Source organism: Eublepharis macularius, chromosome 6 (genome assembly GCF_028583425.1).
Source record: "Eublepharis macularius isolate TG4126 chromosome 6, MPM_Emac_v1.0, whole genome shotgun sequence".
Taxonomy (NCBI): Eukaryota; Metazoa; Chordata; class Lepidosauria; order Squamata; family Eublepharidae; genus Eublepharis; species Eublepharis macularius.
In genome coordinates, this window is record NC_072795.1 from 58,855,063 (window position 1) to 58,881,274 (window position 26,212).

At 44.0% G+C, this 26,212-nt stretch overlaps 1 protein-coding gene across 3 annotated transcripts in view; it reads left to right on the forward strand.

Moving 5' to 3' along the window:
* The window catches only part of IGF2BP2 (insulin like growth factor 2 mRNA binding protein 2), a 123,487-nt gene that overhangs the window by 83,738 nt on the left and 13,537 nt on the right, over nucleotides 1–26,212 (forward strand). For 2 of the 3 annotated variants that reach the window (XM_054982668.1, XM_054982670.1), the window contains exons 5-11: nucleotides 1,601–1,664; nucleotides 8,025–8,297; nucleotides 12,217–12,351; nucleotides 13,837–13,959; nucleotides 15,187–15,322; nucleotides 15,568–15,696; nucleotides 23,806–23,874. In XM_054982668.1, coding sequence (XP_054838643.1) covers nucleotides 1,601–1,664; nucleotides 8,025–8,297; nucleotides 12,217–12,351; nucleotides 13,837–13,959; nucleotides 15,187–15,322; nucleotides 15,568–15,696; nucleotides 23,806–23,874 — 929 coding nt within the window. The remainder of the gene's footprint in view (nucleotides 1–1,600; nucleotides 1,665–8,024; nucleotides 8,298–12,216; nucleotides 12,352–13,836; nucleotides 13,960–15,186; nucleotides 15,323–15,567; nucleotides 15,697–23,805; nucleotides 23,875–26,212) is intronic. The other variant, XM_054982669.1, reaches the window with a different exon arrangement.

Here is a 26,212-nt window from a genome sequence, read left to right on the forward strand (position 1 = left end):
TCAGCCAAACTAAACAAGACCTTCCCAATGTCAAATACCCACCAAATTTGCAGGGGACCTAGTCCTCACGGTCCTCTAAAGACTTTTCCAAGTTTCAGAAAGATTGAACCCTGGGAAAGGCATGATCCATTCGTCCCCTCCCTTTCCTGTCATTTTCTCTTCACAGTAGAAAAAACGGGCGTGTCTGCTGGCAGCTACTTTGAGGGGCTACAAACTGACCTTCCCAATGTCCAATACCCACCAAATTTGCAGGGGACATAGTCCTCACTGTCCTAAAGACCCCCCAAGTTTCAGAGAGATTGAAGCTGGCCCTTTTCCTGGCTGGATGGGCCAGAATGGGAGCTGTTTAGTTGGCAGGGACAGCTGCCAATCAAATGTGGAGGCCTCAGATTGGGGGCAACCAAAAGACTGCTACCATTGCCTGGGCGATGGATTGCCAAAGTGTCTGGCTTCCTGAACCGGCAACGGAACAGTAGGAAAAAGTTGTTTGTTTCGTAAAAACGCAGCCCTATGGAACGTGTTTCTTTCACTACGAATCAGCCGTTCCGTCCGGAATTTTGTTCCATGGTTCGTTTCATGCCCATCTCTAATCAAACAATAATAAAGTATTCATAAAGTCTTAATTAAGAGGAAGATTAGAGACAGTATCCTACCACTCTGTCTGTGGAAGGCATAGCTTTTCTGTGTTCCTTTCCATTGCTGCAACTCTTTCCAAGCCAGAGAAAAATAATTACTGGGGTTCCAGGATCCATGCAAAGGAACAGCCATACAAGTTAGGGGGCTGGAGTGAAGAAACGACAAGGAGCTGAAATTGCACAGTTCTGCAGAGGAGAAAGCAGATTCATCCCCTTGCCCTTCTTTACTCCATCCTGTTGATCTTCCTCTGCATGTATCTTACAATTCCATTCCAGGTTGGTCTTTCCAGGAATCAGAAACAACTGCAGCAACACAAATGAACATGGGGAAGCTCCAGGCACAGGTGGTAGGGTGCTGCCTACTTTAACCATCAACAGGTTTGAAATTTGTGCTCATTACAAAAAAAAAATGAATTGGTTAAACTGTTACTGTGAGACGGTGAGTTGTATTCTGCCAATCATTTCCACGAGCACATTTGCACTGATCCCCCCTCCCACGGCAGACTTTGGATTCCCCCTCATGCTGTTCCCCATGGGAATTGGGACATCAACAGCACAGGGAAGGCAGAAATTTTTGGTGGAATCCAAAATAATGAAATTGTAATAAATGCAAAAACTTGTGGCCCTTGGTGAGTGATGACCTCTTGTCCTTGCCTGCAGATGCCTGAAGATTTGCAATACTGCTGGGCTTGCTATTCACGGCTGCAGGGTTGGGGGGCAAGCAGCTCTCTTTTTGCTCTTACTAACAAATGACAGTACATAACAAAAAGAATTAGCTGTCACCTATACAGTGCCGTTCTGGGCTTCATGGACCAGTGGTCAATGTTTGACCAGTCATTCAACCAGCCTACCAGTCCTAGTAAATCATGAAAACTGAAATTTCAATATTAAATCATTCCAGAACAAAAGACTATCTTATGAGATCTTCCTCCTGGTAATCCAGGTTTATGTTGTGTTTTCTGTAGTTAATACCGAGTCAGAAACAGCAGTTGTCAACGTTACATATGCAACAAAAGAAGAAGCAAAAGTGTAAGTAACTGTTCTGATTTCCCCTCTTTCTCTCTTGTTTTGGGGTTTTCTTTCTTGATAATGTCTCCTGTATTTTTTGCTTAGCAGTTGAGTTAGAATCAGTATCCATCACTAGCAGCAATCTTTCTGAATAAGACTGCAGAGCAGTGTTATTTTCATGAACAAGGAAGCCCATGTATGAGATGCCAAATTCTCTTAATTCCTCTTTAATCAATTTATGTTTGAAATTGAGCAATCAATTTCTTTCCCTCTTTTTAGGAATATGGAGCTGGAAACAATCAGTTCCGTTTTGATCAAAAGAAATGTGAAGAGTAGGGGCAGGTTCTACACATTTTCAGATTTTCAGTCTTCCAGTGTTCAGAGGCAGGCAATATTTTTGCCAACCTTCCTATCCTCCAGGTACAGCACCGCCCTATGGTGTGCAACATCAAAAAAACCTGCAAGGACTGAAGTGACAAAGGGGTGCATGGAGGTGTAACAGAAAACTACAAAGAGAAATCAGATTCCTCTTTTGAAAAGAGAACAACAGGATTCATGGCTGTGCCTAAAAAAGTTAATTTCCGGGGGGAAATGCCACTCTCCTTAACAACGCTTATGTCTTTAGGACAACAGAGACAAAATTTACTCTGACCAGTGGAATTCTGTACAAAAGCAGGACTGGTAAGAAAAACTCTCACCTGTGTGTCAGTAGAAGAACACAACCAGAGTTTTGTTTGTAGCATAACACATTAACAGTGCAATATTAAGCAAAATTACACCTTTTAAGCCCATTGAGATCAATGGACTTAGAGTACAATAACTCTGCATTGGGATTGCACTGTTAGCTTCAGATAAAAAATCTTGGCAGCTAACAATGGGTTGGATCTGCTAGTGCCAGCTCTTTCCTCCGGTACAAGGAGCCTTCCTCCTGACACAGGAGGCTGTTTGAACCAGGGCAAGACTCCTTGTGCTACAGCAGTATGTCACCATTAGCTGTATATAGAAAGATAAGTGTCCTGACTGACTCATCAACACCCAGCCCAAACCCCTGGACCTAGAAACATGAAATTTGGGGAGAACATTCCTGTCATGATGTAAACACCCACTAAAAAGGGATTTTAAGAAATCCCCTCCCTAAGGGTGTAAAAAGAGGTAAAATGTGTTTTCCCAAAAGGATACAGCTTCCCTGTTTGACTGGCAGGCTGCTCCCTGCTTGCACCCCTGCCCACTGCCAGCTTGACCACTCTTCCCTGATTGGGCCAGCCTTTCAAAGTTATTTGCATATGTGAGCTGATTGGGGCTCACAACATTCCACACCTCCTCTCCTCTGCCCCCCTAGAGACAAGTTGGAACACAGAGATCATTTGTGTATGCGGCCTGATTGGTCCTCACCCCCCACATTCTAAACATTCTATGCGGTTGCTATTGAGAGTCATTGAATGTCTCCTGAGGTAAAATGCACCTCCCAGTCTTCCCCTAAAAGTTCACTAGGGTTGCCAACTCAAAAAAAATGTTACATAGCCATAAGTATTATAGATTTAAAGTAGTTAAATACCGTAGCGAAGCACAGGTATCAAGCTAGTATTCATATATGAAAATGAGTATGGCCCTGGGCTTGCTGAAGCAAACTCTATCTATGTCTCATTGAATCCAGGAAGATAAGCTAGTTGCCATTAAAATTAAGTCCCATAGTTTTCAGTGGCACTTAATTGTGACAAATATATTCTGAATTGGAACTGGTAATTTTTGTTTTGAAGTCATTTCTGATTTCTAGTTACTGCTGGTGTGAATTTATTTCCATGAAATGTAAAGGCTGACTTCTCAATTTTAGTCATTTCACGTCAATTTAATAAGGCATAAATTATAGTTGGGTTGCTTGCAAAGTATTGAACAAACCAGTGCTAGTTAAAAATATATGAAGAATAACAGAATACATTTTGAATACATTTGTGCAAACGCTCTTGATGCCACAGAGGGAAAGACACTGAAAAGGTCAACTTGTCTAATTCTTGTCTGAAAGCAGGGCCACCTAGACCATATGCCCTGCTCACCCCATGAAATGGATATTGATTGCAGGAATTTTATTTTCTTGGTGTGGAGCTGCAACAGGTTTTAGTGTCATGCCCATCCTCTGTTGTGTCAGTGCCTTGCTTTTTGGTATGCAAAGCACAGATGTTTTCCCACAGTAAACTAATCTTGGAACCTTTTACCTGCATTACCAGCAAGTTGCTGCAGCCTTGAACCAGCATTAACCCACTTGGTTTTGCTCTCTGTTTTCACGCAGTCTGTATTTTGAGTGGTTTTCTGGATGAAAAGGTATTGGTTATTGGACACTTCAAGAGTAGATGTGTTAGAAGAATCTTAGTTTTGCTACTGTGGTGAACATCTTTTAAATACCATCAGAATTTCCAACATTTTGGAGAAATTGGCATGCTTTTGTCAGTGGTCCAATTCAGCTACCAGTCCAAGTGTCTATGCTGAATAATTTACTTCATAAGGAACTGAACGTTTGAATGTTTAAACATCTTACAAAAGTGGTAGCATCTCCAGAACTGCAAGACTTACAGCAGTTGCTGGGGCATTTAGGGCAAGGTGAGACATTACATACTCCCGCAGGTTTTTATCTCATAAGGAAAGTTAGTGAAAATGGTGCCAATGTATAGGGATCATCGTCTTGTATCATCATGTACATGGGCCCAACACCAAATTTGACTACGTAACAATGAGTTCTATCATCTGAATTCTCAGCTGCTAGACTTTTCCCAGTGTGTTCTTTCTAAGGTTTCCTGCCTCATTTTGAAAAATGTCTTGGAAGATGCTCTCAACATTTCTAAGAGCCAGTGTGGTGTAATGGTGAGAATGTCAGACCAGGATCTGGGGGACTCAGGTTTGCATCTCCACTCTGCCGTGGAGTCCTGTTGGGTGACCTTGAGCCAGTCACGTGCTCTCAGCCAACTTACTTCACAGGGTTGTTGTGAGGATAAAAGCTGCTTTGAGTTTCCATTGGGGAGAAAGGTGGAGTATAAATGAAGTAAATAAATAATATATATACTGCATACACACACACAAAAAACACTCTTAACTTTCTTTCCCATTGTAGAAAAATGTAATTGTGGCATGATCTTCAAAAGGAGCTGATTTAGACTTATTTCTGCTTCAGTGTTTTGCCTCTACACAGGGATATATGTTAAAAAGATGCTGACAATGCAAAATCCTCATGAATTTTGCAGGAAAGAGCCATAAGAAAGAGTGATCAAGAAGCTTACACTTCAATATAGCATTTTTCTGGCTTAATCCTCCTTGGGGTGATCCTCTGTGGAACAAATCAGATTCGAACATTGGAGATTGGGGATTAGCAGGTAGCTCTTCTGATCTCTGGATAAATTATCCAGTTCCACATTGATCGCAGAATCTCCTGACTGTTCAGGATTTAGTGCTATGGAGGAGCTACTGAGACATGGTGCTACATCTTTGCTCAAGCAAGGAAACTCTCCCAGTTCTTTCTGGAATTATGTTCTACCAACAGAGGCAATGTCAAACAGCGTAACAACTCCAGAATGACTCATCATCAGGCCTACGTCTTCAGATCCTGGGAAGATTCTTGTAGCATACAAGACGGGATTTTCATGCAAGATTTCCCCTTCACAGTGGTGGGAAAAGCCACATCTGGTGGGCACTTAAACACAGGAAAAACCCCTAGTCTACATACAGGAAAGCAAGGATAAATAAATTCCTTCTTACAAAGGAGAGGCCTTCCCAATTTCTCCTTCTCCATACTGTCTATAACAAGGAAGCTTGGTTTCCATGAAATTCTGGGTAAAAGCTGAAATATGTAGGGAAGAGTAGCAGCAGTATGGTTCAAGTTAAGTAGAGAACTGACCTATTGTTTCTCCTCTCTGTTACATTCCTGCTGATGTTGATCAGTGGCACCTTACAAGACCAACAAGGCTTTCAAAGTGTAAGCTTTCAGGAGTCAGAGCTCCCTTCTTCAGAAGTGAGTGAGGAAGGGAGCGCTGACTCAAAAGCTTGTACTCTGAAAATCTTGTTGGTCTCTAAAGTGCCATTGGACTTGAATCCTGCTTTTCTACTGCAGACGAACACGGCTACCCACTTAAACTATGGTGTTGATGTTCTATTGGCAGTGGAGGTCAGGAAGGCCTTGGGCAAAGCAGCTGAGTTCTTTTCTTCCCCATCCCCAGAACTTCATTCTTGGATCATCCTTTGCTTCAGTTTTGAGGGATATTGGCTGAAGCTGCTTTTGCCCTCCAGAAGCTGTGCTTTGCAAGCCACTTTGACTTCTATGTGGTTTACCAAAGCCAGAGCAAGCTCAGCATGGGAGAGGGCAGACTGTCCAAGAGACCTGGACAACACAATGAACAGAGGGTTTATCGCTTCTCTTCTGACCCTGTAATAGAGGGAGAACAGAGCCATCACTATGGAGCACAGGATCTCAAATGCTGGAAAAAGTGCAGAAGAGGGTAATTCAAATGATTTAAGTGGTTGGAGCACCCAGGGTTGGTTCTGGTTTTGAGGTCCCCTGGGCAGAGAGTGCTCAGGGCCCTGGGCCGTTTCCAGACGGCTTACCTGCCTCCGGAACGTTGCGCCATCTTGTGGGGAAAACGCGAAATACCGCGTTTTCTCGCGCGAGTTTTGCGTGACGTCACATGACGTCGCGCAAAACTCACATGAGAAAACGCGATATTTCGCGTTTTCCCTGCAATATGGCGCAACGTTCCAGAGGCAGGTAAGCCGTCTGGAAACGGCCCTTCTGTGCCCACTGCTAGGCTCTCCTTCTTGCCCTTCTGCCCACCTGCCTCCACTTGCCTGTGCATCCTTCCTTTGCCCACTTGCAAACTCTCCCATCACCTAGGGTCACAGCTTCCCATACTCCATGCACTCCCTTTCCCCGATGGTCCAGGGTGGTATCTACAGCTAGGAGAGCTACTGCCATGGCCACCAGGAATGCTGATGCTTTGTGCACCGCCCACATGCCCTTCTCCAGCAGTATGAGGCAGCATACGCAGCTGAAAGCAGAGGTGACAAAGCACTCACAAGCAGGCAGTGGAAGGGTGAGAATGCAGGTTTCAGAGGAGATGTGTGAATAAGAAGTCAGCAGCAGTGGGCCCCACTAGAAGCCATGGGCCCTGGCAACTGCCCCATCTTGCCATATACCTTGGGAACCCCTTTCCTCTGCTAAAGAATCTGGGACTTTTCTGTTTAAGAAAAAGGCAAGTGGTTGGGGGTGGATGGTAGAGATTTATAAAATTATGCATGTGTTGAGGAAAGTGGATATTTATTATTTGCTTAATTTCTGCCCTGCCTTTCTTCCCAGTGGGGACCCAAATCAGCTCACACTGTTCTCCTCCCTTCCATTTTATCCTCATAACAACCCTGTGAGGTATGTTAGGCAGAGAGTTCCAACTGACCAAGGTCACCCAGCAAGTTTCCATGGCAGAGCAGGGATTCAACCCCACCCCCAGTTCCTAGTCCAGCACTCTGACCACTGCCAGAGAGCTTTCTCTCCCTCTCTCATAATACTAGAACCCAGCAGCACCCAATGACGTTGATGAGCAATAGTTCAGGACAGTCAAAAGGAAATGCTTCTTTACTCAATGAGTAATTAATTTGTTGAATTTACTGCCAGTGGATGTAGTGATAGCCATGTGTATAAATGGCTTTAAAAGGGGGTTAGACAGATTCGTGGAGGATATGTCCATCAGTGCCTACTAGGTATGGTGAATTCAGAGAACCTCCATGTACAGATGCAGCAAGCCTCTGCTCCAAGAGAAGTCCTTAGTCTCTATGCACTGTTTGTTTAGCATCTGGTTTGGCTGCTGTGTGAAACAGAATGCTGAACTAGATGGACCACCGCTCTGATCCAGCAGGGCTTTTCTTATGTTCCAGTGGTGAAATCTGTGAAGGAAATGAAGCCTGGACCCTCTAAATCTGAAGCAGCTGTTCCCATCTGATCTTTCTTAACAGGTAGTCAGTCCCATTAAATGTCAGGCATTCCCTTGAAGAGAGACCACTCAGAAATTAGGCTAGATTTATGTATCCAACTCTGCAGCTAATCTGTTGTACATACAGAAATAGAAGATGATTGTGAGAGATGTGAATGTTACTGAGCATGCACAAAAAAATTTCCCTAGCAATTCTGAAGAGTCCAGTAGCACCTTTAAGACTAACCAACTTTACTGTAGCATAAGCTTTTGAGAAACACAGTTTCTGACGAAGAGACCTGTGGTTCTCGAAAGCTTATGCTACAGTAAAGTTGGTTAGTCTTAAAGGGGGTACTGGACACTTTTCTATTTTGCTACTACAGACTAACACAGCTAACTCCTCTGGACCTAGCAATTCTGTTCTCTTTTCCTATTATTTCAGAGCAATTGAGAAGCTTAGTGGTCACCAGTTTGAGAACTATTCCTTCAAGATTTCCTACATCCCAGACGACGAGGTGAGCTCCCCTCAGCCCCCTCAGCGATCCCGGCGTGGGGGCCACTCTTCCAGGGAGCAGGGCCCCTCCCCCGGGGGCTCCTCGCAGCCCAAACAGCTCGATTTCCCACTACGGATCCTGGTCCCCACGCAGTTTGTTGGTGCGATCATAGGAAAGGAGGGCTTGACCATAAAGAACCTTACTAAGCAAACCCAGTCCAAGTAAGTACCACACATGGTTTAATTTCCTTCCACAGTGGCTCTGTTTGTAGCCTTTACGTCCCTAATGCAGAGTGGTGAGCTCTGACTTGTATCGTGTGACAAAAGCTTTATGACTCTAATGATGTATGTTTATATATGTTTCTAGGGGTGGTGATTGGATAGTGACTGCAGACATGACCGTTATCTTTTCATTTTGACATCTATTCTTACAGTGATTCTGGACAGGTAGCCCTAAACTGCAGTGGGCTGCCATTTAGCAACCCCTTCCCCAGATTTTTCTACTCTGTCTGCAGCAGCCTTTAGCTAAATTCTGCTGTTCAGAATAAGTAAATATCCTCTGCGTAATTCAGGCCCCAAAATATTTTTATCATTTTTTCCTCAGATGTCTCCAGCCATGCTTTACATGTCTAGGAGGTCCTGCATCTCTTTGCAGAACAGCTCACGAATTGGACTTTTGTCCTCTTCTGTGGTATAGTCATTACACATAATCAAAATCAGAAGTAGATAGGATCAGAACCTGATAGGATTTCTGATCCTTTTTTCATTCCTTCTTGTTTATGTCATTATATATGAAGGCAAATCTGGGTAGTTCAGAATAAAATGAAGGAGCCCTCATCTATTTTTGAGATGATGATGGAGGAATTGCTTTATCTATATTCTGTAACGCTTGATATGAATTTTAAATGATTTTCATTTTTATTTTTTAAAGTATAAATCCTAAATTTTAAAACAAATTCTCTTCGCTCATACTCTGCAATACTGAGATGCAGTTCTCATTACAATATCAAAACAGACAAATTGTTTTATATTTATTTGGGTTTTTTTCCAATTTAGTCACTTCTTTTTCCAAAAAAAGTCATTATTGGCCACCACTCCTTCCATAAAATGGTCTTTCTGTTGTCTCCTTTGTTGGGGTCCTAACGTAGTGCTGCTAATTATGAGGTTCCAGAATCCAGTCATACAGATGGTGGTTCTGGGTTCTTCCATGGTCGTGTAATGAGAAGGTGGCAATTATCAGCAGGTAATAAGACGCTTAACAGTGCCATAGTTTGACAGTACAAGCAAATACAGTTCTGTAAGTGTTGCATAATAGTGCTTGATTTGAGCTTTGCCTTAATTGAGGAACATCTACTCTGAAACCAGAGAGGGCTTTGAAGGGGGATGTAGTATTTTGAACTGGATATGTATATAAGTATATTTCAGATTATAGTCCCTCAGTCTTTGAAGGTTTTTTCCTTAAAATATTCTGCAAGTGACATTTTTAGTTTAAGGTTTGTGTATATATTTTCATTATGCTATATTGTTCTTTATAGTTTTCCCAGTAGCTAGTTCAAATGAAGTTAAATTTGTGCAGTAAAAGTGGGATGGAGGGGAACATTTCTACCTCTCAAGTACACTGGTTCGGCTTCCAGGCTTACTGGGATTCTATGTTGGGTATAATATTTTGAATGGAACCTACATGCATAAAGTTATGTGCAGGCCTCAACCACATGATTGTTAATTTGTATAAAGTCTCCGAAATTACCCTGAAGTTCAGGCCTTGCCTCAGTCAACTTTGCACACTTAGGTTATATGCAGATATTATATCCAGTGTTTGGACAACTGGAGGACTTGGAAGCAGGGCTCCCATGCTCATTGGATGCATGCCCGTTGGGTCCTTTTCTCCAAACAGGCTCTACATTCTTAAAGCTTCATCCAAACTGGTTCCCTGTTGTTGTTGTTTTCAGCAATTTAAATTAGTTTTGAGCTTCCACGCTGCAGCTTTTCTCTAGTTACACTGTAAATGAGGATGTAAATGGATGTTGGAAATAATCAATAAATCCATTTAATTCTTCTAGCTGCCATCTGAGAGCTGTTTTCCTGTTGAACTGCTGCTCCCAAATCATCCAGAGATTTCTTACCTTGAGCTCTACGAGAGATAGCCAGTGCATATGAAACAGATGGCATATGAAGCTTTACATTTCCCAGAGTTGCTTCTCACAGGCCATTTTTGTGTGGTGCTTTGTCCCACAGATTGGGGTGGTGGTGGAAGTTTATGGTGATGTGGAGAAGAATTGCCTGTGCTGCATGTTGAATGGCTTGTCATGCCAGCAAGGAGCCATTCAAAGCAGCCTCCACATAGTGTTTGTTTCATCTGCACTGGCCTTCAAAGGTGACATATAGATCATACAAAGTTTTACTTTTTTGCAAAGTTACATAATCCAGATTTAAATATTGAGTTGTAAATACCTAAATTGTTTTATTGTCAAAAGGTCAGTAAATTATGTATTGTGCATGTGATACATAGCTGCCCTTGAAACAGGCAGGGCCATTGCTATGCTTGTGGCCTGGCTGGAATTGTGAGAAGCAAGATAAGTTGGTGCTCTGGTACCGTACATCTGACAATGTGATCTTAATAACTGTGTGCCATCAAGTTGCAACTGACTCATGGCAACTCCAGGACCATGATGTTTTCAAGGCAAGAGACGAGCAGAGGTGGTTTGCTGTTGTCTTCCTCTGCTTAGCAACCCCAGTCTTCCTGGTGGTTCCAATTCAAGTACTAACTGTGTCAGACCCTCTTTAAGCTTCCAAGCTCTGACAATAACAGGCTAGTCTGGGCTATTAGGCTGCTACATAATTAAGTGCTATCAAGTTGCAACCAATGCTACCATAAATCCTTTAAGTCTCTAAGGTGCCGCAGAACTCATTATTTTGACTATGTCAGGTTAATGTGGTTCCTATCCCACACTGGAATGTGGCTACCCTGATTCTCATGATGAAGATAGTGCTACTGCTGACCATTGCATGTATGAACCAGCTGTTCGCATCAGTAATGATATCAGCTCTCCTGGAAGGGGCAGGTCTTTTTTCAGATCCTTCGTTAGGGGTGCAGTATTGGAGATTTGTTTGAGCGTGCATACATGTTCACACACTCTCCATTTCCTCTTTATTTAAATATGACTTATTTTAGAATTCTTGCATTCAGAATCCTCCTTTGATGGGAACATAGACCTCTAGGACTGGCTCATGTTTGGGAGTCTCCTTCTGTAGTGCTTGGGAACATTATTCTCTTTAGAAAATGAAGATGTATTAGCCAGGAAATCTAAACTTATATCAATAAGTTGATCCTTCTTGTTTCAGATATATAATTCTAGTTGTTTCTTAAGTGGCAGTTTTTGGTAGTAATATGTATTGTTTATTGCTTTGCACCTTTCACACTTTAAATATTCTAGTAAACCCTAGAAAATCTGCGAATCCTGAAGAATCGTAAGAGTATACATAGTCACTATTTTTTTAATTAATTATTGGGAAAGTATTCAACAGGTCCAGATATAACAGAAAAAAACAGTAAAGTTTGCAAAATACAAAACATAATTACAATTATAGGTTTGTATACAATATTCTTAAATTGTTAGGTACAATGTTTTAGCAACTATGCTCTGATATATTGGATTTGAAGGGTACAAGTCGTTGCTAGCAATGAATTCAAAAAAAGGTTCCCATTTTTCATAGAAAGATGATGTTCCTGTATGTAGTGTATTTTGTTGTATATTATGTGTTATTTTTTCAATTATAAATTGATCCCACACTTTTGTGAGCCATTGGTCTGTGGTTGGAGGTAGCTCATAGTCACTAAATTAAAAAAAAATCTATTTTGATTGCCAAGAGTATCGCCAGGGACTCTCACTTAATTCAGTCTTGAATTTTCAGGATCCTGTGAGTCCTAAATCATAATATTACTTTAGTATTTTCCCTAAGACCTTGTTCAGAGTTGGCTTTGAAGATGGGTTGCTAGTTGATGATTTGAAGCTGCTAATAGCTGGATAAAATGTAAAATATAGATGTTGTTCAGTTCCTTTGGTGTTTTATTAGGTCACCATGTTAGGGCACCTTACTCTGACCCCTAGTGGATTCCTTTGTGCGGGCTCTGTTGCTGCAGGGTGGATATTCATCGAAAGGAAAATGCTGGTGCTGCAGAAAAACCAATCACAATTCACGCCACCCCTGAGGGGTGTTCAGAAGCATGTCGCATGATACTTGATATTATGCAGAAGGAAGCTGAAGAAACTAAATCGTAAGTATTTCCAGTGATAATAGGGAAAGCAGGAAACTGTTTTTTGTTAATAATGGAAGAGGAAATAGAGAAGTGTGTAGTACCATAAATAATTAATCCTGCCTAGGAAGGCTTCTGCTGCATAAAGGCATACATCTCTTGGCCTTCTTTGCTGGTCCTCTTTTGAAATCTTTTAATCAGAAGGGGGGGGGCATCAGTGTGAAGAATAAATTCTCAGTAAAACCAGAAAAGAAACTCAGCTTGAAATTGACCTCTTCATGGAATAGGGGTTTTGTGTGATATATTTAAGATCTGAATTGATTCGTGATTGATTGGCAGAGCATTACGTTCCCATAGAGGAGGACACAGCGTGTACTTTATGCCAAAGGTTCCAAGTACAGTCCTCAGAATCTTTAGTTATAGAAGCTTGACTGCTGGCATAAGATTCTGGAGGACTGTAGCGTGTCAGAGTTCACAGTGCTAGACTACATGAGCAGTAGTATGGCTCAATATGAGGCTGCCACATATATATATGTGTGTGTGTGTGTGTGTGTGTACATGCTAACAGTGCAGGCCTTTGCATGCCTAGCTCAGAAGGCTGAAAAGGATCCTTTGTTTTTGTGTGTTTATATTTCTTTTTAACTATCCCCTTCCTGCCCTTTCATGGGATGGGAGGGGTCTTGCCGGATTGTGGAACTTTTAAATCCATGTTAAGGTTGCAGTCAGTCTTTCATCCTAAGGCAATTAAATAAATAAAACCACCCTTGATGTATATGTCACTTCTTTGGCCACTGCTAATTTTAGTACACTAGTTTCATTGTAAGCATTCGAGAAGTCATACATCTTTTCATATTCTGCATCTCTAGGATCTGATTTGACTTGTGTTAATAGGTAGCTGGAACAGTCAGCTTTAGGAAACAGTGAGCTGGTTCTGGTTGCTGATCAGCAAGAGCTTCAGAGGAGGAGCATTGCAGTGCTATACACCCTTCTAAGCTCTTCGGCTTCAATGGACTTAGAAGGGTGCAAAGAGATTTAGGTACACACTACTCAGATGAAATAGTTGCCAGAGCAGGAAGGGAGCTATTGTGAAGTATTTGTCATGTCTTCACTCATACTGCACAGGAGTGTAAATTAACAATGGTTGCCTTCTGTACATATCGTTACCTACTCCTAGAACATTGAAAAACGGGGTGGAACAACAGCCTTGCCCTTTCCGTGTTTAGATTGTGGTCTTGCTCCTGGAGAAACAGTGTGAGATATGTGATGGATATGTGCCCATCGGTTTAAACCATTAAGTCTACAGATTTGGCCCTTACAGAGTTGGGGGATATGTGGAAAGTGTAGCAGTGTCTTCTTCATGGGCCAGCAAAAAAAGACTTCAGAGCTGCCTCTATCTATGTTTCAAAGACCTCTTTATACTCTGTCTAGTGAACTTATTGCAGAAGGGAAGGCAAGGAAAGAAGTAACTTCAGTAAATGGTTAGATACTTTCCCCCCCATTTCTTAGAGCTGAAGAAATTCCTTTGAAAATCTTAGCACACAATAGCCTGGTTGGGAGATTGATTGGTAAAGAAGGACGAAACTTGAAGAAAATTGAGCAGGACACAGGGACCAAGATCACCATTTCTCCGTAAGTATTAGTGACCAGTGACATCTCATTGCTATCAGACTGGATTGCCGTATGTCTTGATCTGGCACAACATGGACTGTGTATATTTATCCTAGTGATGTCTTCTGTGAGCAGGACATGCATGCCGTCTAGTTAGGCTCTGAGAGAGACAGCTGAATTGTATAGAATCTGGAAGTGAGCAGAGACCAAAAGGCTGTTGTTGTCCAGCCCCCTGCCCAGAGGCAGAGATACCCACCAACCAGCCATCCCCATAGAACAACCCTTAGAAAGCAGATTACGGTGTGCCACAAGCACAGAGCAGACACACTGAAAGAGGAACGTATAGAACAACAGCTTGCGCAAGTAAGCCAAACTATGTGCTGCAAAGGATTGCAAGCGCACAGATCTTCAGAGCTGGTACACAGGAACCTGTGCGTAGGAGCATAAGAAGAGCCCTGCTGGATCAGACCAGTGATCAGACCATCTTGTCCAGCATCCCGTTTCACACAGTGGCCAACCAGTCACTCTGGAGGGCCATCCAACAGGGCATAGAGGCCAAAGCTGCTTCCTAGCACTGGTATTCAGAGATTTGCTGCTTCCTGTGTTTGGGAGTTCTCTTTCGTCACCAGGGCCGGTATCCATTGATGGACCGATCCTTCAAGAATCTGATTCCTTCTTAAAGCCATCACTGTTTGTGGCCATCACTATGTCAACTGGCACTGAATTCCACACATAAATTGTGAAACTATTCCCCATGTACAACCAATGCTGTGTATTGAATAGAGTGTTGGGGAGACCAAGTTTCAAATCCCCACTTGCCATGGATGAACTTGGGTCAGTCACTGTCTCTCAGCATAACTTGTCTCACAGGCTTGTTGCTGGGTTAAAATGGAGGAGAGGAGAGGAGAGAATCATGTATGCTGCCCTGAACTCCCTGCTCACTGGAAGAAGGGCAGAGTAAAAATGTACGAGATAGAGAGAAGTCTTGCACTAGTTGCAACAGCTCCTATCACTGACAGATAATACTGCTACCTGGACAGGAACATACCAAGCCACTGGGTCTTGCTCTCATTGCTCCCTTTAGCCTAAATAGTGTACCTTCCTGTTCATTCTCACCTTCACCAAGCTATTTAACATGCTGGTTTTGGTTTGTAAAATTTATTATTATTACCTATCCTGCAGGTTTTAAATCCAAAGAAATACAGCTGCCCTGGAAGGGTTTTCACTTGTTCTTCTGTGATTGCCTAGTTTGCAGGATTTAACGATTTATAACCCTGAGAGGACCATCACCGTGAAGGGTAGTATTGAGGCCTGCTCTAACGCTGAAGTAGAGATCATGAACAAACTTCGGGAAGCCTACGAGAATGATGTTGTGGCCGTCAATGTAAGCTCCCTCTCCTGTCAGTTCGTTGTGTATGTGTGTGTTTTTGCTATGTAAGAGCTCAGTGCTCCTAAATATTATCCAGATAGAACCCCTGTGGGCAGATGGAGGCGTGTGATTGCCCTGTCCCCACCCCAAAAGGTGCTTCCACACTTCCTTTGCAGAATGAAAGCTGTGTGACCCAACCTTTTTTCTATGTTTCAGGTTGCTTCATTGCTTCCCATTTTTCCTTTTGTTTTTGTTTCTAGCAACAAGCCAATCTCATCCCTGGACTTAATCTCAATGCCTTGGGCATCTTCTCTACAGGCTTGTCCATGCTTCCATCTGGAGCTGGAGCCCGCAGACCTGCTGTCACTGCCCCCTACAACCCTTTTGCTGTAAGTAGTTGCTATGCTCAGCTTTTCTGTGTAACAGTGTGCACGGTCAAGCAGCTCTTGGGAGACAAGGTGGAAATAAGTTGCTTGCAAGCAGAGGGCAGCAGCTGCTCCTCCCTGCAAAGAGGTGGAAAACTTGACTATGTATTGATTAATCCCTCAATTGTTCTATCGGGGAAGTCACTGTTAGGTTTTTTTTAGTCTTTGTCATGCTTTGTTCGGGAGCGACATGGCAAAAGAGAATGTAGACCTTTCCAGTTTGGGACCCTATGTATAACAACATGTTTACCTTTATTGCTATGATAGCATTGTAAAGTGTACCCTCCTGTACAGTTGGGAGCAGGTACAGTGGAGGTGGTGCAGGTCTGGAAGGTATGATGAGGTCCCCTCATTTGTGTAAGTTTCTGCTTAATTCCTATTGAATAGCAGCTTCCAAACAACGATATAATATTGAGTTACTTTATCAACTGTTACTCTGTTGAAAACAAAATAGGCCTGGGTAGTTTGTCAGTTATGTTTTTGAATGTCTTTTCAGTGTGATGGGCATCATAAACTTCAAGCATTTCGTTACAGAAGCAAGGATTGTTATGTTGCTCTTTGATGTTACTCCCTTATAAACAGCAACCACTTCTGCCACTCCTTAGAGACCCAGATATGAGAAATGACTGTGTTCTGTACTATATGCTGCCAGCCTGACTTTTATTTGTGGCAATAATCTGAGAAGAGACTGTTTTATTTGTGCTTTATTCCTTGCAGGATGGCATGAATCTGATTTTTGCTGTATTTGTGTCAATTTTGTTTGAATCTTGCACTGGTCCTTCAAACGTAAATGGAGGTGGACCTATTACTCTGTTGTGGAGCACGTGCTTTGCATGCATGAAGTCCTCAGCATTTCCTGTTTTAAAAGCATCTCAAAGATTTCATCTATCTGTTTACTTCATTTATAGCCTGCCTTTCTTGTTTACACTCAAGGCAGATGTATCAGACCTGAGAGCAACATTAGAGAGCGCTTCCAATCAAAGCAGAAAATACTGTGTTAGTTCTGCCAGAGGTCTGATTTAGTATAAGCAGCTTCATGTGTTTATTACATGAGATCTTAGTCCTAGGCCAAACTAGCAATACATAGAATCCTAAGTGTTAACTTAAATACTTTTGGGATATGAGCCATTTAAAATTGCCTATATGAAAATTTCCAGAAATTGTCAAGCTGTGTGGAGGGAAAGGGTTATATTTCTGTTTGTTTGGGGGTATTTAGCGGGTGGGGAGAATACATGCAATGCTTTCTTATAAAAAACTAAACTTATTTTACTGCTTTTACAGTATAAAATGCATCCTTTGTGAATTCGTTTCAGCATATAAAATTGCACTGCTTGGTATATGTATGAAATTTAAAAGCATAAATGCCTTAGAAAAGATTTCTAAGCAGGTCTACTCATAATCCCTCTCAGGACTGTTCAATGGGCTTACTTCCAGGAAAATGTACTTAGGATTGCACTGTTAATTTTTCCACTAGTGAAATTTTCCGGAATTTATATTCTGTACCCCCTTCCCCGGTCTGTCTTGAATTTGTTGGATATTTTGAGGGGAGTATCCTGCAACCCTCATAAAACTAGACTTTGTGAACATAGGAATACAACATTTAATTATCCTAAATTCTGGTTCCAGCAGTGTCTGGCCTGAAACTCCTGGGATGCATTTCTCCTTTTGTTTATCCATAGAATTTGTTGTTTATAGTTAAAATGCCAGTGGATATACATATTCCATTCTTAGCTACCACATCTTATAGATACAGATATATATGTGCCCTTGATGAATGTATCTGATCCTTTTTTAAATGTCAGCTATGCCTGTGGCTGTCACAACTTCCTGTAGCAGTCCATTCTGCAAGTTAATTATGTGCTGCAGGAAGAATATCTCAGAATTGGAGGAACTCTCTTTTCACATTCTGCCAACTGCCTAGCCTGTACATTTTTGTAGCATCCTGTGCAATAGCCCTGGCTGCACAGTTGTGTGGCTTCTGTGTCCTCTCCATCAGAGGGTGCTGGCTCCCATCTGTTGCTGTTTGATAGAAGTCACCACAATGAGGACAGAGCTTTGCAAAGGACTCCCCTAAACATGCATATTTTCCTCTTCTTTCTGCCCCCCCCGGGGTAGAAGTACAAGCTCTAACCCCTTTCAGTCCCTTTAGCCATCTCCCTTGCCCCGTACTCCAAGCTGGCAATTCACCCTCCTTTCCCATCAGAACTTCTTGAAACAGTTTGAAGGGAGGAGAGACCTAAGTACGTGTACAACAGTGGTGGGGAGTGTTTTAGTGCAGAAGAGATAATCAAGAATTGTGTTCCCCTTTACATAGTCTAGTATGTCCGTGTCCCCCCTTCCCCCCCGCGCAGACTTGCCTCTGAGGAAACCAGGCAGGAAAGAAGATTGGTCCATGCTGGGCTGGCAGATCAATAGGCTAAAGCTACACTACCCTAAGAGGCAAGGAAGTAAAAGTTTGTCTGCAAATGGGTCATGTTTTGTTTGAAAAGGAAGTAATGGTAGTTCATCATTGGTCTTCCAGTGCAGTTTTACATGGGACTGTGCTTGCGCAGGCCTGCCAATTCCGGAGATTTTTCAGTTCAAGACCATCAGGGGGCGCCCTCACCTCTCCGTGCGCATGTGCAGCTGTCTTCCCGCCAAAATGGCATCCTAAGGGGCGGGGCGCCCCCATTCACCCTCAGTTCCTCTTTTGCTGGGTTGGGTAAGGAGGTTCCAGTTCAACGATGTCTGTGAAGAGAGAAAATAGGAAGAGAATTAGGGGGAAATGTCTGAGAAAGCGCTCTTTAAGTGCTGTATTTCTTGCGATCGCTCTGATAGGCACTGCCTTGGAGAAACCCACAACACCCAGGCATGCAAGCATTGCTGCGATTTCACACCCAAGGCCAGAGCTGAGAGAGCGGGTAGGCTGCAAGCTTCCCTTTGGCAAAGGGCTATGGCGGCCACTGATCCACTGGCTAAGGCAAATCCACCTGCCTTGTCCGGCACCTCTGGGTATTCCGACCTGAAACAGGGTGGATCGAGATCTCTGCGCTCCCAACCCTTACCTCCTAATTCAGAGTCAAGACCTCCGTCGGAACCAACTGCATCGGATCCGACGGGTCGTAGCGCATTAGAACTGGCCATACCTACTTCGGATCTGACTCCTCCCAGTTCCAAGACTTCTCGGAGCCGAACCCTCTCGACATCGGTAGCAGCTCCTCAGATTCCAACACAATGCTGGTCCACCTTGACTCCATCGCCTCAGGTCCTACCGGATCAGCCTTCAACTTCGAAAGACCAAAGATTGTTGTTGGAACCGAGGCCTTCTGCTGCTCCTGTGGCTAAGAAGAAGAGGCAACATTCCTCTAAGAAAGAAAAGATTGCACTAAAGCAAGTACATTCTCCCCATTCAGTCGAGAGTGACCAGGAGCAGGGAGTCAGTTTTGAGCCGTCAAGCAAGAGAAAGAGAGGATCCGATCACCAATCCTGTTCTTGCGGTGTGTCCGTATCGCCCAGAGAGTGGACTGGGGACAACATAATAATACTGGAAAGACCTCCTACTCTGACGGGTAGAGCAAGATCTCTCTCTCCCAGATCTCTGCAATCCTCAAGAGAGGAAAAAGAGTTACCTAGAGGACTCTCGACACCCCACAAATATCAAAGGGAGAGTCCTTACACTAGAGAATCTTGGAGATGGGGACATACCCCCCACACCGATTGGACCATAGCAGGTCATACTATTCTGAGGCCCATTCCAGATACTACTGTCCGTTAGCACATAGCAGAGCACGCTATGGCTCTTCATCCAGACCACCTTTCCGTTGAGAAGATGGAGAGGGAATCTTATAATGGACCTTGTGAGACCCCTCCTTCGGATCCATCCCCTGACAATACCATAGGGGCTATGGAGGAAGCCTCTCCGACCAATGATTTTTGAGCCTACACTGAGCTACTCCAATGCACGGCTAAGGCTCTGGAGATAGAGATAACTTCTTCAGAATCGAGATCTACTGATAAAATACTAAAGCATATTTACTCTGGGTCCACGTCCAGTATCGCCTTACCCATAATCAAAGGCTTCGTTGATGTAGTCAAGTCCTTGAACTTGAAACCGGTTTCCACATCGCCTACCAATAAAAAGTTTGAGAGTAAGTATAAGGTCCGGGATGAGCTTTGCCCATAAATTTCTCTACACCTCCCTCTGTTTTCCCTTGTCATGGAGGAAATGCAAAGCAAGGCTTGACAAGGTGCACACTCCGCTCCCTCAGATAGAGAGGGGCGGCGCCTCTTCCAGCACAGGGTTCTCCTGTTTGGCCTCTCTTCGGCACCCAGAGTGTTCACTAAATGTATAGCAGTGGTTATAACCTTTCTTAGAACCAAGGGCTGTTGCATTTACCCGTTTGGATGATTGGCTCATCACAGGCCATTCAGCAGAGGATGTTGAGGCACAAGTGTTGATCATACTTACCAACTGTCTTGACCTTGGTCTCATTATCAATCAAAAGAAATCAAAACTGGCTCTGTCTAGGTCGGTGCACTTCATTGGGGCAGTCCTGGACGGTGTTAAGGACAAAGCCTTTTTCCCCCTGGAGAGGGTGACGAAGATCAGGACATTGATTAGACAATTCAAATGTTGCAGGTTTCAATCCGCCAAACTTATACAAACCTTACTGGGACTTATGGCTTCTACTACAGCCGTGATACTCCTGGCGAGACTCCGCATGTGACCTCTACAGTTATGGTTTATTTCCATCTTTCAGGCTGACAGGGACCCCCAAGATAGGAAGTTCAGCATTCCATGGGGTGTACTTAGGTCCTTGGATTGGTGGCTGAATAGGAACATGTGACCTCTACAGTTATCTGTGACCTCTACAGTTATCTTTCAGGCTGACAGGGACCCCCAAGATAGGAAGTTCAGCATTCCATGGGGTGTACTTAGGTCCTTGGATTGGTGGCTGAATAGGAACAATCTCCTTGAAGGGGGTTCCTTTGGCCACAAGAGACCGGATATTACTATCACTACTGATGACTCTAACACTGGCTGGGGAGCTCATTGTGAAGGGGCCTATGCACATGGATTATGAGATGCTACTGAAAGGAACTTTCATATTAATTTGTTAGAGATGAGAGCAGTCTTTTATGCATTGGGTTCATTTGCAGATGCTGTAAGAATCAAGACTGTCCTCATCCTCACGGACAATACGACTTCTATGTTCTACCTGAACAAACAAGGGGGCACAGCGTCAGAACTCCTCTGCAAGGAAGCCATGCAGATTTGGACTTGGGCCAAGGAGAACTCTGTATGGCTTCAAGCAGTACATACTCAGGGCACAGACAATACCCTGGCGGATCATCTAAGCAGACTAGAGGGAGAAAGTCACGAATGGTCCTTACAGGACTCTTACTTGGACCCCATTTTCAGCAATTGGGGTACTCCCAACATAGATTTGTTTGCCTCAGAAGAAAACTACAAAGTAGAGCACTTTTGCTCATGAGGTGGGGTCGGCCGAGGGTCACTTGGGGACGCATTTCAACTTCAGTGGTCCGACCTCTTTTACTACATATTCCCGCCTCTCCCCTTATTGAACAGAGTGATCAGCAAGATGCAGGCAGACAGGACCTGGGCCATCCTGATAGCACCCTACTGGCCAAGACAGCCGTGGTTTCACGGGTTGATGAGATTGCAGACACAGATTTATCATCTTCCTCTGTGCCCAGACCTGTTGTCCTGGAGAGGGGTCTTTCATCACAGAATAGACAGACTCAAAGTGGCTGCCTGCCTGGTTCGCCAGTGAAGGCCTATTCAGAAGGTGTGACTCGTGTCTTACAGAATGCTAGGCGTTTATCTACATGCCAATCATATAGTATTAAATGGGAGAAATTCTGTACCTGGTGTCGGGAGAAGGAATTGGATCCTTTAGACTGTTTCCTCCCAGGGATATTGGAATTTCTTTTGAGCCTTAAACAGAAGGGCCTATCTAACTCTTTGGTTAATGTTTACTTGGTGGTGATATCCGCTTTCCATCCCCTTGTAGATAGGAAAACAGTATTTTCACATTACACATCTAAAATGTTTTTGAAAGGCCTAAATAACTTGTTACCTCCAACTGCTACCATTGTTCCTCAATGGTCTCTACCACTTGTGTTGACTAGGCTTATGTCTAAACCATTTGAGCCCTTGGCCACATGCCACCTAAGGTATTTGGCTATGAAGGTAGCCCTTCTGGTTGCAGTAGACGGCTGCGCGGAGGGTTGGGGAACTGGCAGCCCTATGCAGTGAACCCCCCTACTTAAAGATTCATTCAGAAAAGGTAGTCCTGAGGACCAAGGTAGACTTTCTACCCACGGTAGTGTCTACATTTCATTTAGCCTAAGAGGTAGTCTTACCTGTCTTTTTTCGGAATCCGTCCTCAGAGGCAGAAAAGGCCCTTCGTACCTTGGATGTAAGGAGGGCGCTGCTTTTCTACTTAGACCACACTAGACCTTTTCACTTAGACACTCAGCTCTTTATCTGTTTCTCAGGCCCCCAAAAAGGGAAGAAGGTAAGCTCCTAGACCATGGCTAGGTGGGTGGTTCAGGCGATTGCGTTGTCTTATGAAGTGGCTAACTTACCATGTCCGTTGGAAGTTCGTGCTGATTCTAGCAGATCCCAGGCTTCCTCAGTGGTGCTGCTGAAAGGTATTCCGGTACAAGACATCTGTAGAGCGGCTATGTGGGCTTCACCTGATACCTTCATGAGGCATTATGCCTTGGACGTCCTGGCTAGGAAGGAGACGGTGGTGGGCACAGTAGTTCTGCAGTCTATCTTCTCCTGATGTATCTCCTCCTTCCACCTCCCAGGTAATTAAGCTGTTAATCTCCCATGTGGGACTGCACTGGAAGACTGACGATGAAAAACAGTGTTGCACTTACCTGTAACTGTTGTTCATCGAGGTCTTCCGTGCAGGCACACATACCCTCCCTCCTTCCCTGCTAATGCTCATTTTTCTTCTGGTGAGTATGGCGGCAAAAGAGGATTGAGGGTGAACGGGGGCGCCCCCGCCCCTTAGGATGCCGTTTTGGCAGGAAGACGGCTGCGCATGCGCACTGAGAGGCAAGGGCACCCCCTGATGGTCTTGAGCTAAAAAAAATCTCCGTAATCAGCAGGCCTGCACAAGTGCAGTGCCATGTGTGCCTGCACAGGGCCAAGCTACAAGTGACGAATGACACTTGAACAACAAGTGGATTGAGTGGAGGGCAAGTGAACAGGGAGAAATATACTTGCCGCTCAAGTGTAATTCGTCACTTGTAGCTTGGCCCCCAGAAGACCTTGATGAACAACAGTTACAGGTAAGTGCAACTCTGTTTTTACTGAGTATTAAGAAGCAGTTGATCTTCATTGTGAGCTCTAGGATGAGTGCCTTGAACACTCTGTATTAGTTAGCAATGTGTGTGTGTGACTGGAGGGTTTATCTGGTAAATTTGTATATATATAACAACATCAGCAACAACAACAACAACAACAACATCCGATTCATATACTGCCCTTCAGGATGACTTAACACCCACTCAGAGCGGCTTATCATTATCCCCACAATAACAATCACCCTGTGAAGTGGGTGGGGCTGAGAGAGCTCCTAGAAGCTGTGACTGACCCACGGTCACCTATCTGGCTTCAAGAGGAGGAGTGGGGAATCAGACCCAGGTCTCCAGATTAGATTCCCACATTCTTAACCACTACACCAAACTGGTTCTCAATTATTACATATTGACTGTATCATGAGAGTGATGGCTTTCATACACCAGTGAGCCATCACAATCACCACAGATGGACCTTCAATATCACTTCATGTCAACTGAAGCCCAGCATTATCAGCAGAGATGATGTGTTGACTTGACAACCAATGAAAGGCCAAGTGACATATATGTCTGTGTGAACCAGCCCTGCCACCCCTCCTCCCATCTTATGAACAAGCAGAGAGAACACAGAAGTCATCATTATGTTGTAGGAACATTGGCTACCCCTCAGACAGGAACATGCATCTCAAACATAGGTCATGCAGCTGTCTGCTCCTGGCTCCTCCCCACTGACTGTCACTTTCTTTATTGCCGTAGAATCAAGCGGCATACCTCTCAAGCCTCTATGGAGCCTTGCCAACTGGCGCATACCCACATCAGCACTCCGTAAGTGCCTTGCTCCATTCTTCCTAATGCTGGCCTTCATGCACCCTGCTTTGCACCACATCTGCCTGTCGCTTTTGGATGCTTTTATGCACCCTGTTCTGAAACACTTCCACCCTACAGTCAAATCCTAAGGAGGAAAATAGCTAAGTTACTGCAGAAAGGCCACCAAGGAGCATCCTTCCTTCCATTCTCTTGCTGTCATAGGGAGCCGGATGCTAATTTCCCATATACTTGAGTCTTACATTTGTCTGACAGGGTCATCCCTTCTAATATGTAGTTAATGTTAACACTGTGTCCTTCTGTATGGCTCTCAAAGGCTATATCCCTCTCCCTTGATCCTTTCCTTCCATCCCACCTTGTCTCTGCATGTTCCACTCTGTCACTGTTGCTGCTTCATAGCCATATCTTTCTTTGATGGCTGCCAGATCCTCTGTCTCAGCCCCATATTTCTGAATGATACTGTGTTTATGTTATATAGGAAATTAGCATCTGGCTCCGTAAATGAAAAATGGCAGCCAGAACTGCAGACCAGCAGGTGCAGAGGTAATAGTTATGCTGGTGTAGCAAATCAAATAGCAGAGTCAGCCTGTCAAAGTACATAAAGCACAGCTGCAGGTGACATTGTCCTGATGGAATTTTGTACAATATTGTGATTGCCACTAAGGCACGGCTCTTTGGTGCCTGGATCATGTATTTAGTGGAAACTAGTAGTAAATGCTACTATGAAAAATATTGGTCCAGTTAATCCAATGTTCATTGTCGTGTCTTCTGTGCAGTCCCACATGGGAACTGCGCATGCCCAGGCCAGCCATGAATGTTCCAAAGCTCCTAAAAGTGCGAGATGCTCATGTACCCATTTTGCATACCTTTCCCCCAGACGTGGCTATAAAAGGTGGGGCGAACGGTTCCCTCCCTCAGTTCTTCTTTTCCTGCCACTGAAGAAGGATGTGTCTTCTCTCTGCTCTTCAGTTCCAACCACTACAGATGCAAGTTCAGACCTTCAATTCCGTGATGTTGAAGGCCCTATTCAAAAAGTGTTCATATTGTGGGACAAAGATGGCCCAATCGGATGGGCATGACAAATGCCTTCTTTGTCTGGATGTGTGGTCTGTAAACAGTTTATGTCCAAAGCGTGCCATGGAAGTGCATTGTGACTTAAATCAGCTCTTTGGGAGTCAGCCCTGAAGGTTTCTACTGACTCTGATCTTAATGCCACAGATAATGAACTGTAGCACTCAGAATGGGCCTCTTCAGTCCAGCATGTTCAGGGTCCATCACTGCCCAGAAAGAGCAGTCAGTTCTTTCGTCAGTTCCACCTCAGTGCCAGTCAGAGCTGCCTACAAAAAAGGCTAAGCATGCTGATAAAACATCAACTTCTAAGTCACAAAAGGGTTAAAAGCCCAATTCTTCAGCTCCAAATGCTTCGGTTGCATCGAATCTGCCCAGGGTTCTGAGAACTCCATCTCCCACCCCTAAAAGGTGTTCCAGTTTGGGTCCATCCCTCTCAGAGGGTGAGATTTCAGAAGTCATGGAACCGTCTACAGCCGTTTCTCCATTGCTGCCATCACCAATACGGCCTGGAGAAAGACAGAAGGGTTCCTCGGTTCCATATGAGAATGATAATCGCTTGGAACTGGCTCCTCACCATAGACAACAACAATAACAACATTCGATTTATATACCACCCTTCAGGACAACTTAATGCCCACTCAGAGTGGTTTACAAAGTGTTATTATTACCCCACAACAATCACTCTGTGAGGTGGGTGGGGCTGAGAGAGCTCCAGAGAACTGTGACTCGCCCAAGGTCACTCAGCTGGCTTCGTGGAGGAATGGGGAATCAAACCCGGCTCTCCAGATTAGAGTCCCGTGCTCTTAACCACTACACCAAACCAAACTGATACCATCAGTTCCATTATTCTCCATATGGCTCTCCATACCATTACTACATTTATGGGTTTGAAGGTTTGCCAGTCATGTACCTGGCCCCTCGTTACTTCTTCTATGATGAAGACTCTTATGTTTTGGTTCACTCAGACCCAAGAGGCAAAACTAAACCATCAGTTCCTGCCATGGTTCCAGAAGACAACACCATCTCGGAACCAATGTTGAACCACGCTACTTAGTCTGATGACAACTCTGATGTCGGATATGATTGTACATCAGAGCCATCTCCACCAAAATTCGTTACTGAGGATTCTGCTGTGAACCCAAGTGAGGATCTTCATTTGTACACCAAGCAGTTAGTCCAGATGGCAAGATCTCTGGACATTAAGGTTACCTGCTCTACTCTGTCCTCTGCAGATTCAGAAGTGGCCAGACCAGTGGCATTTCTGATA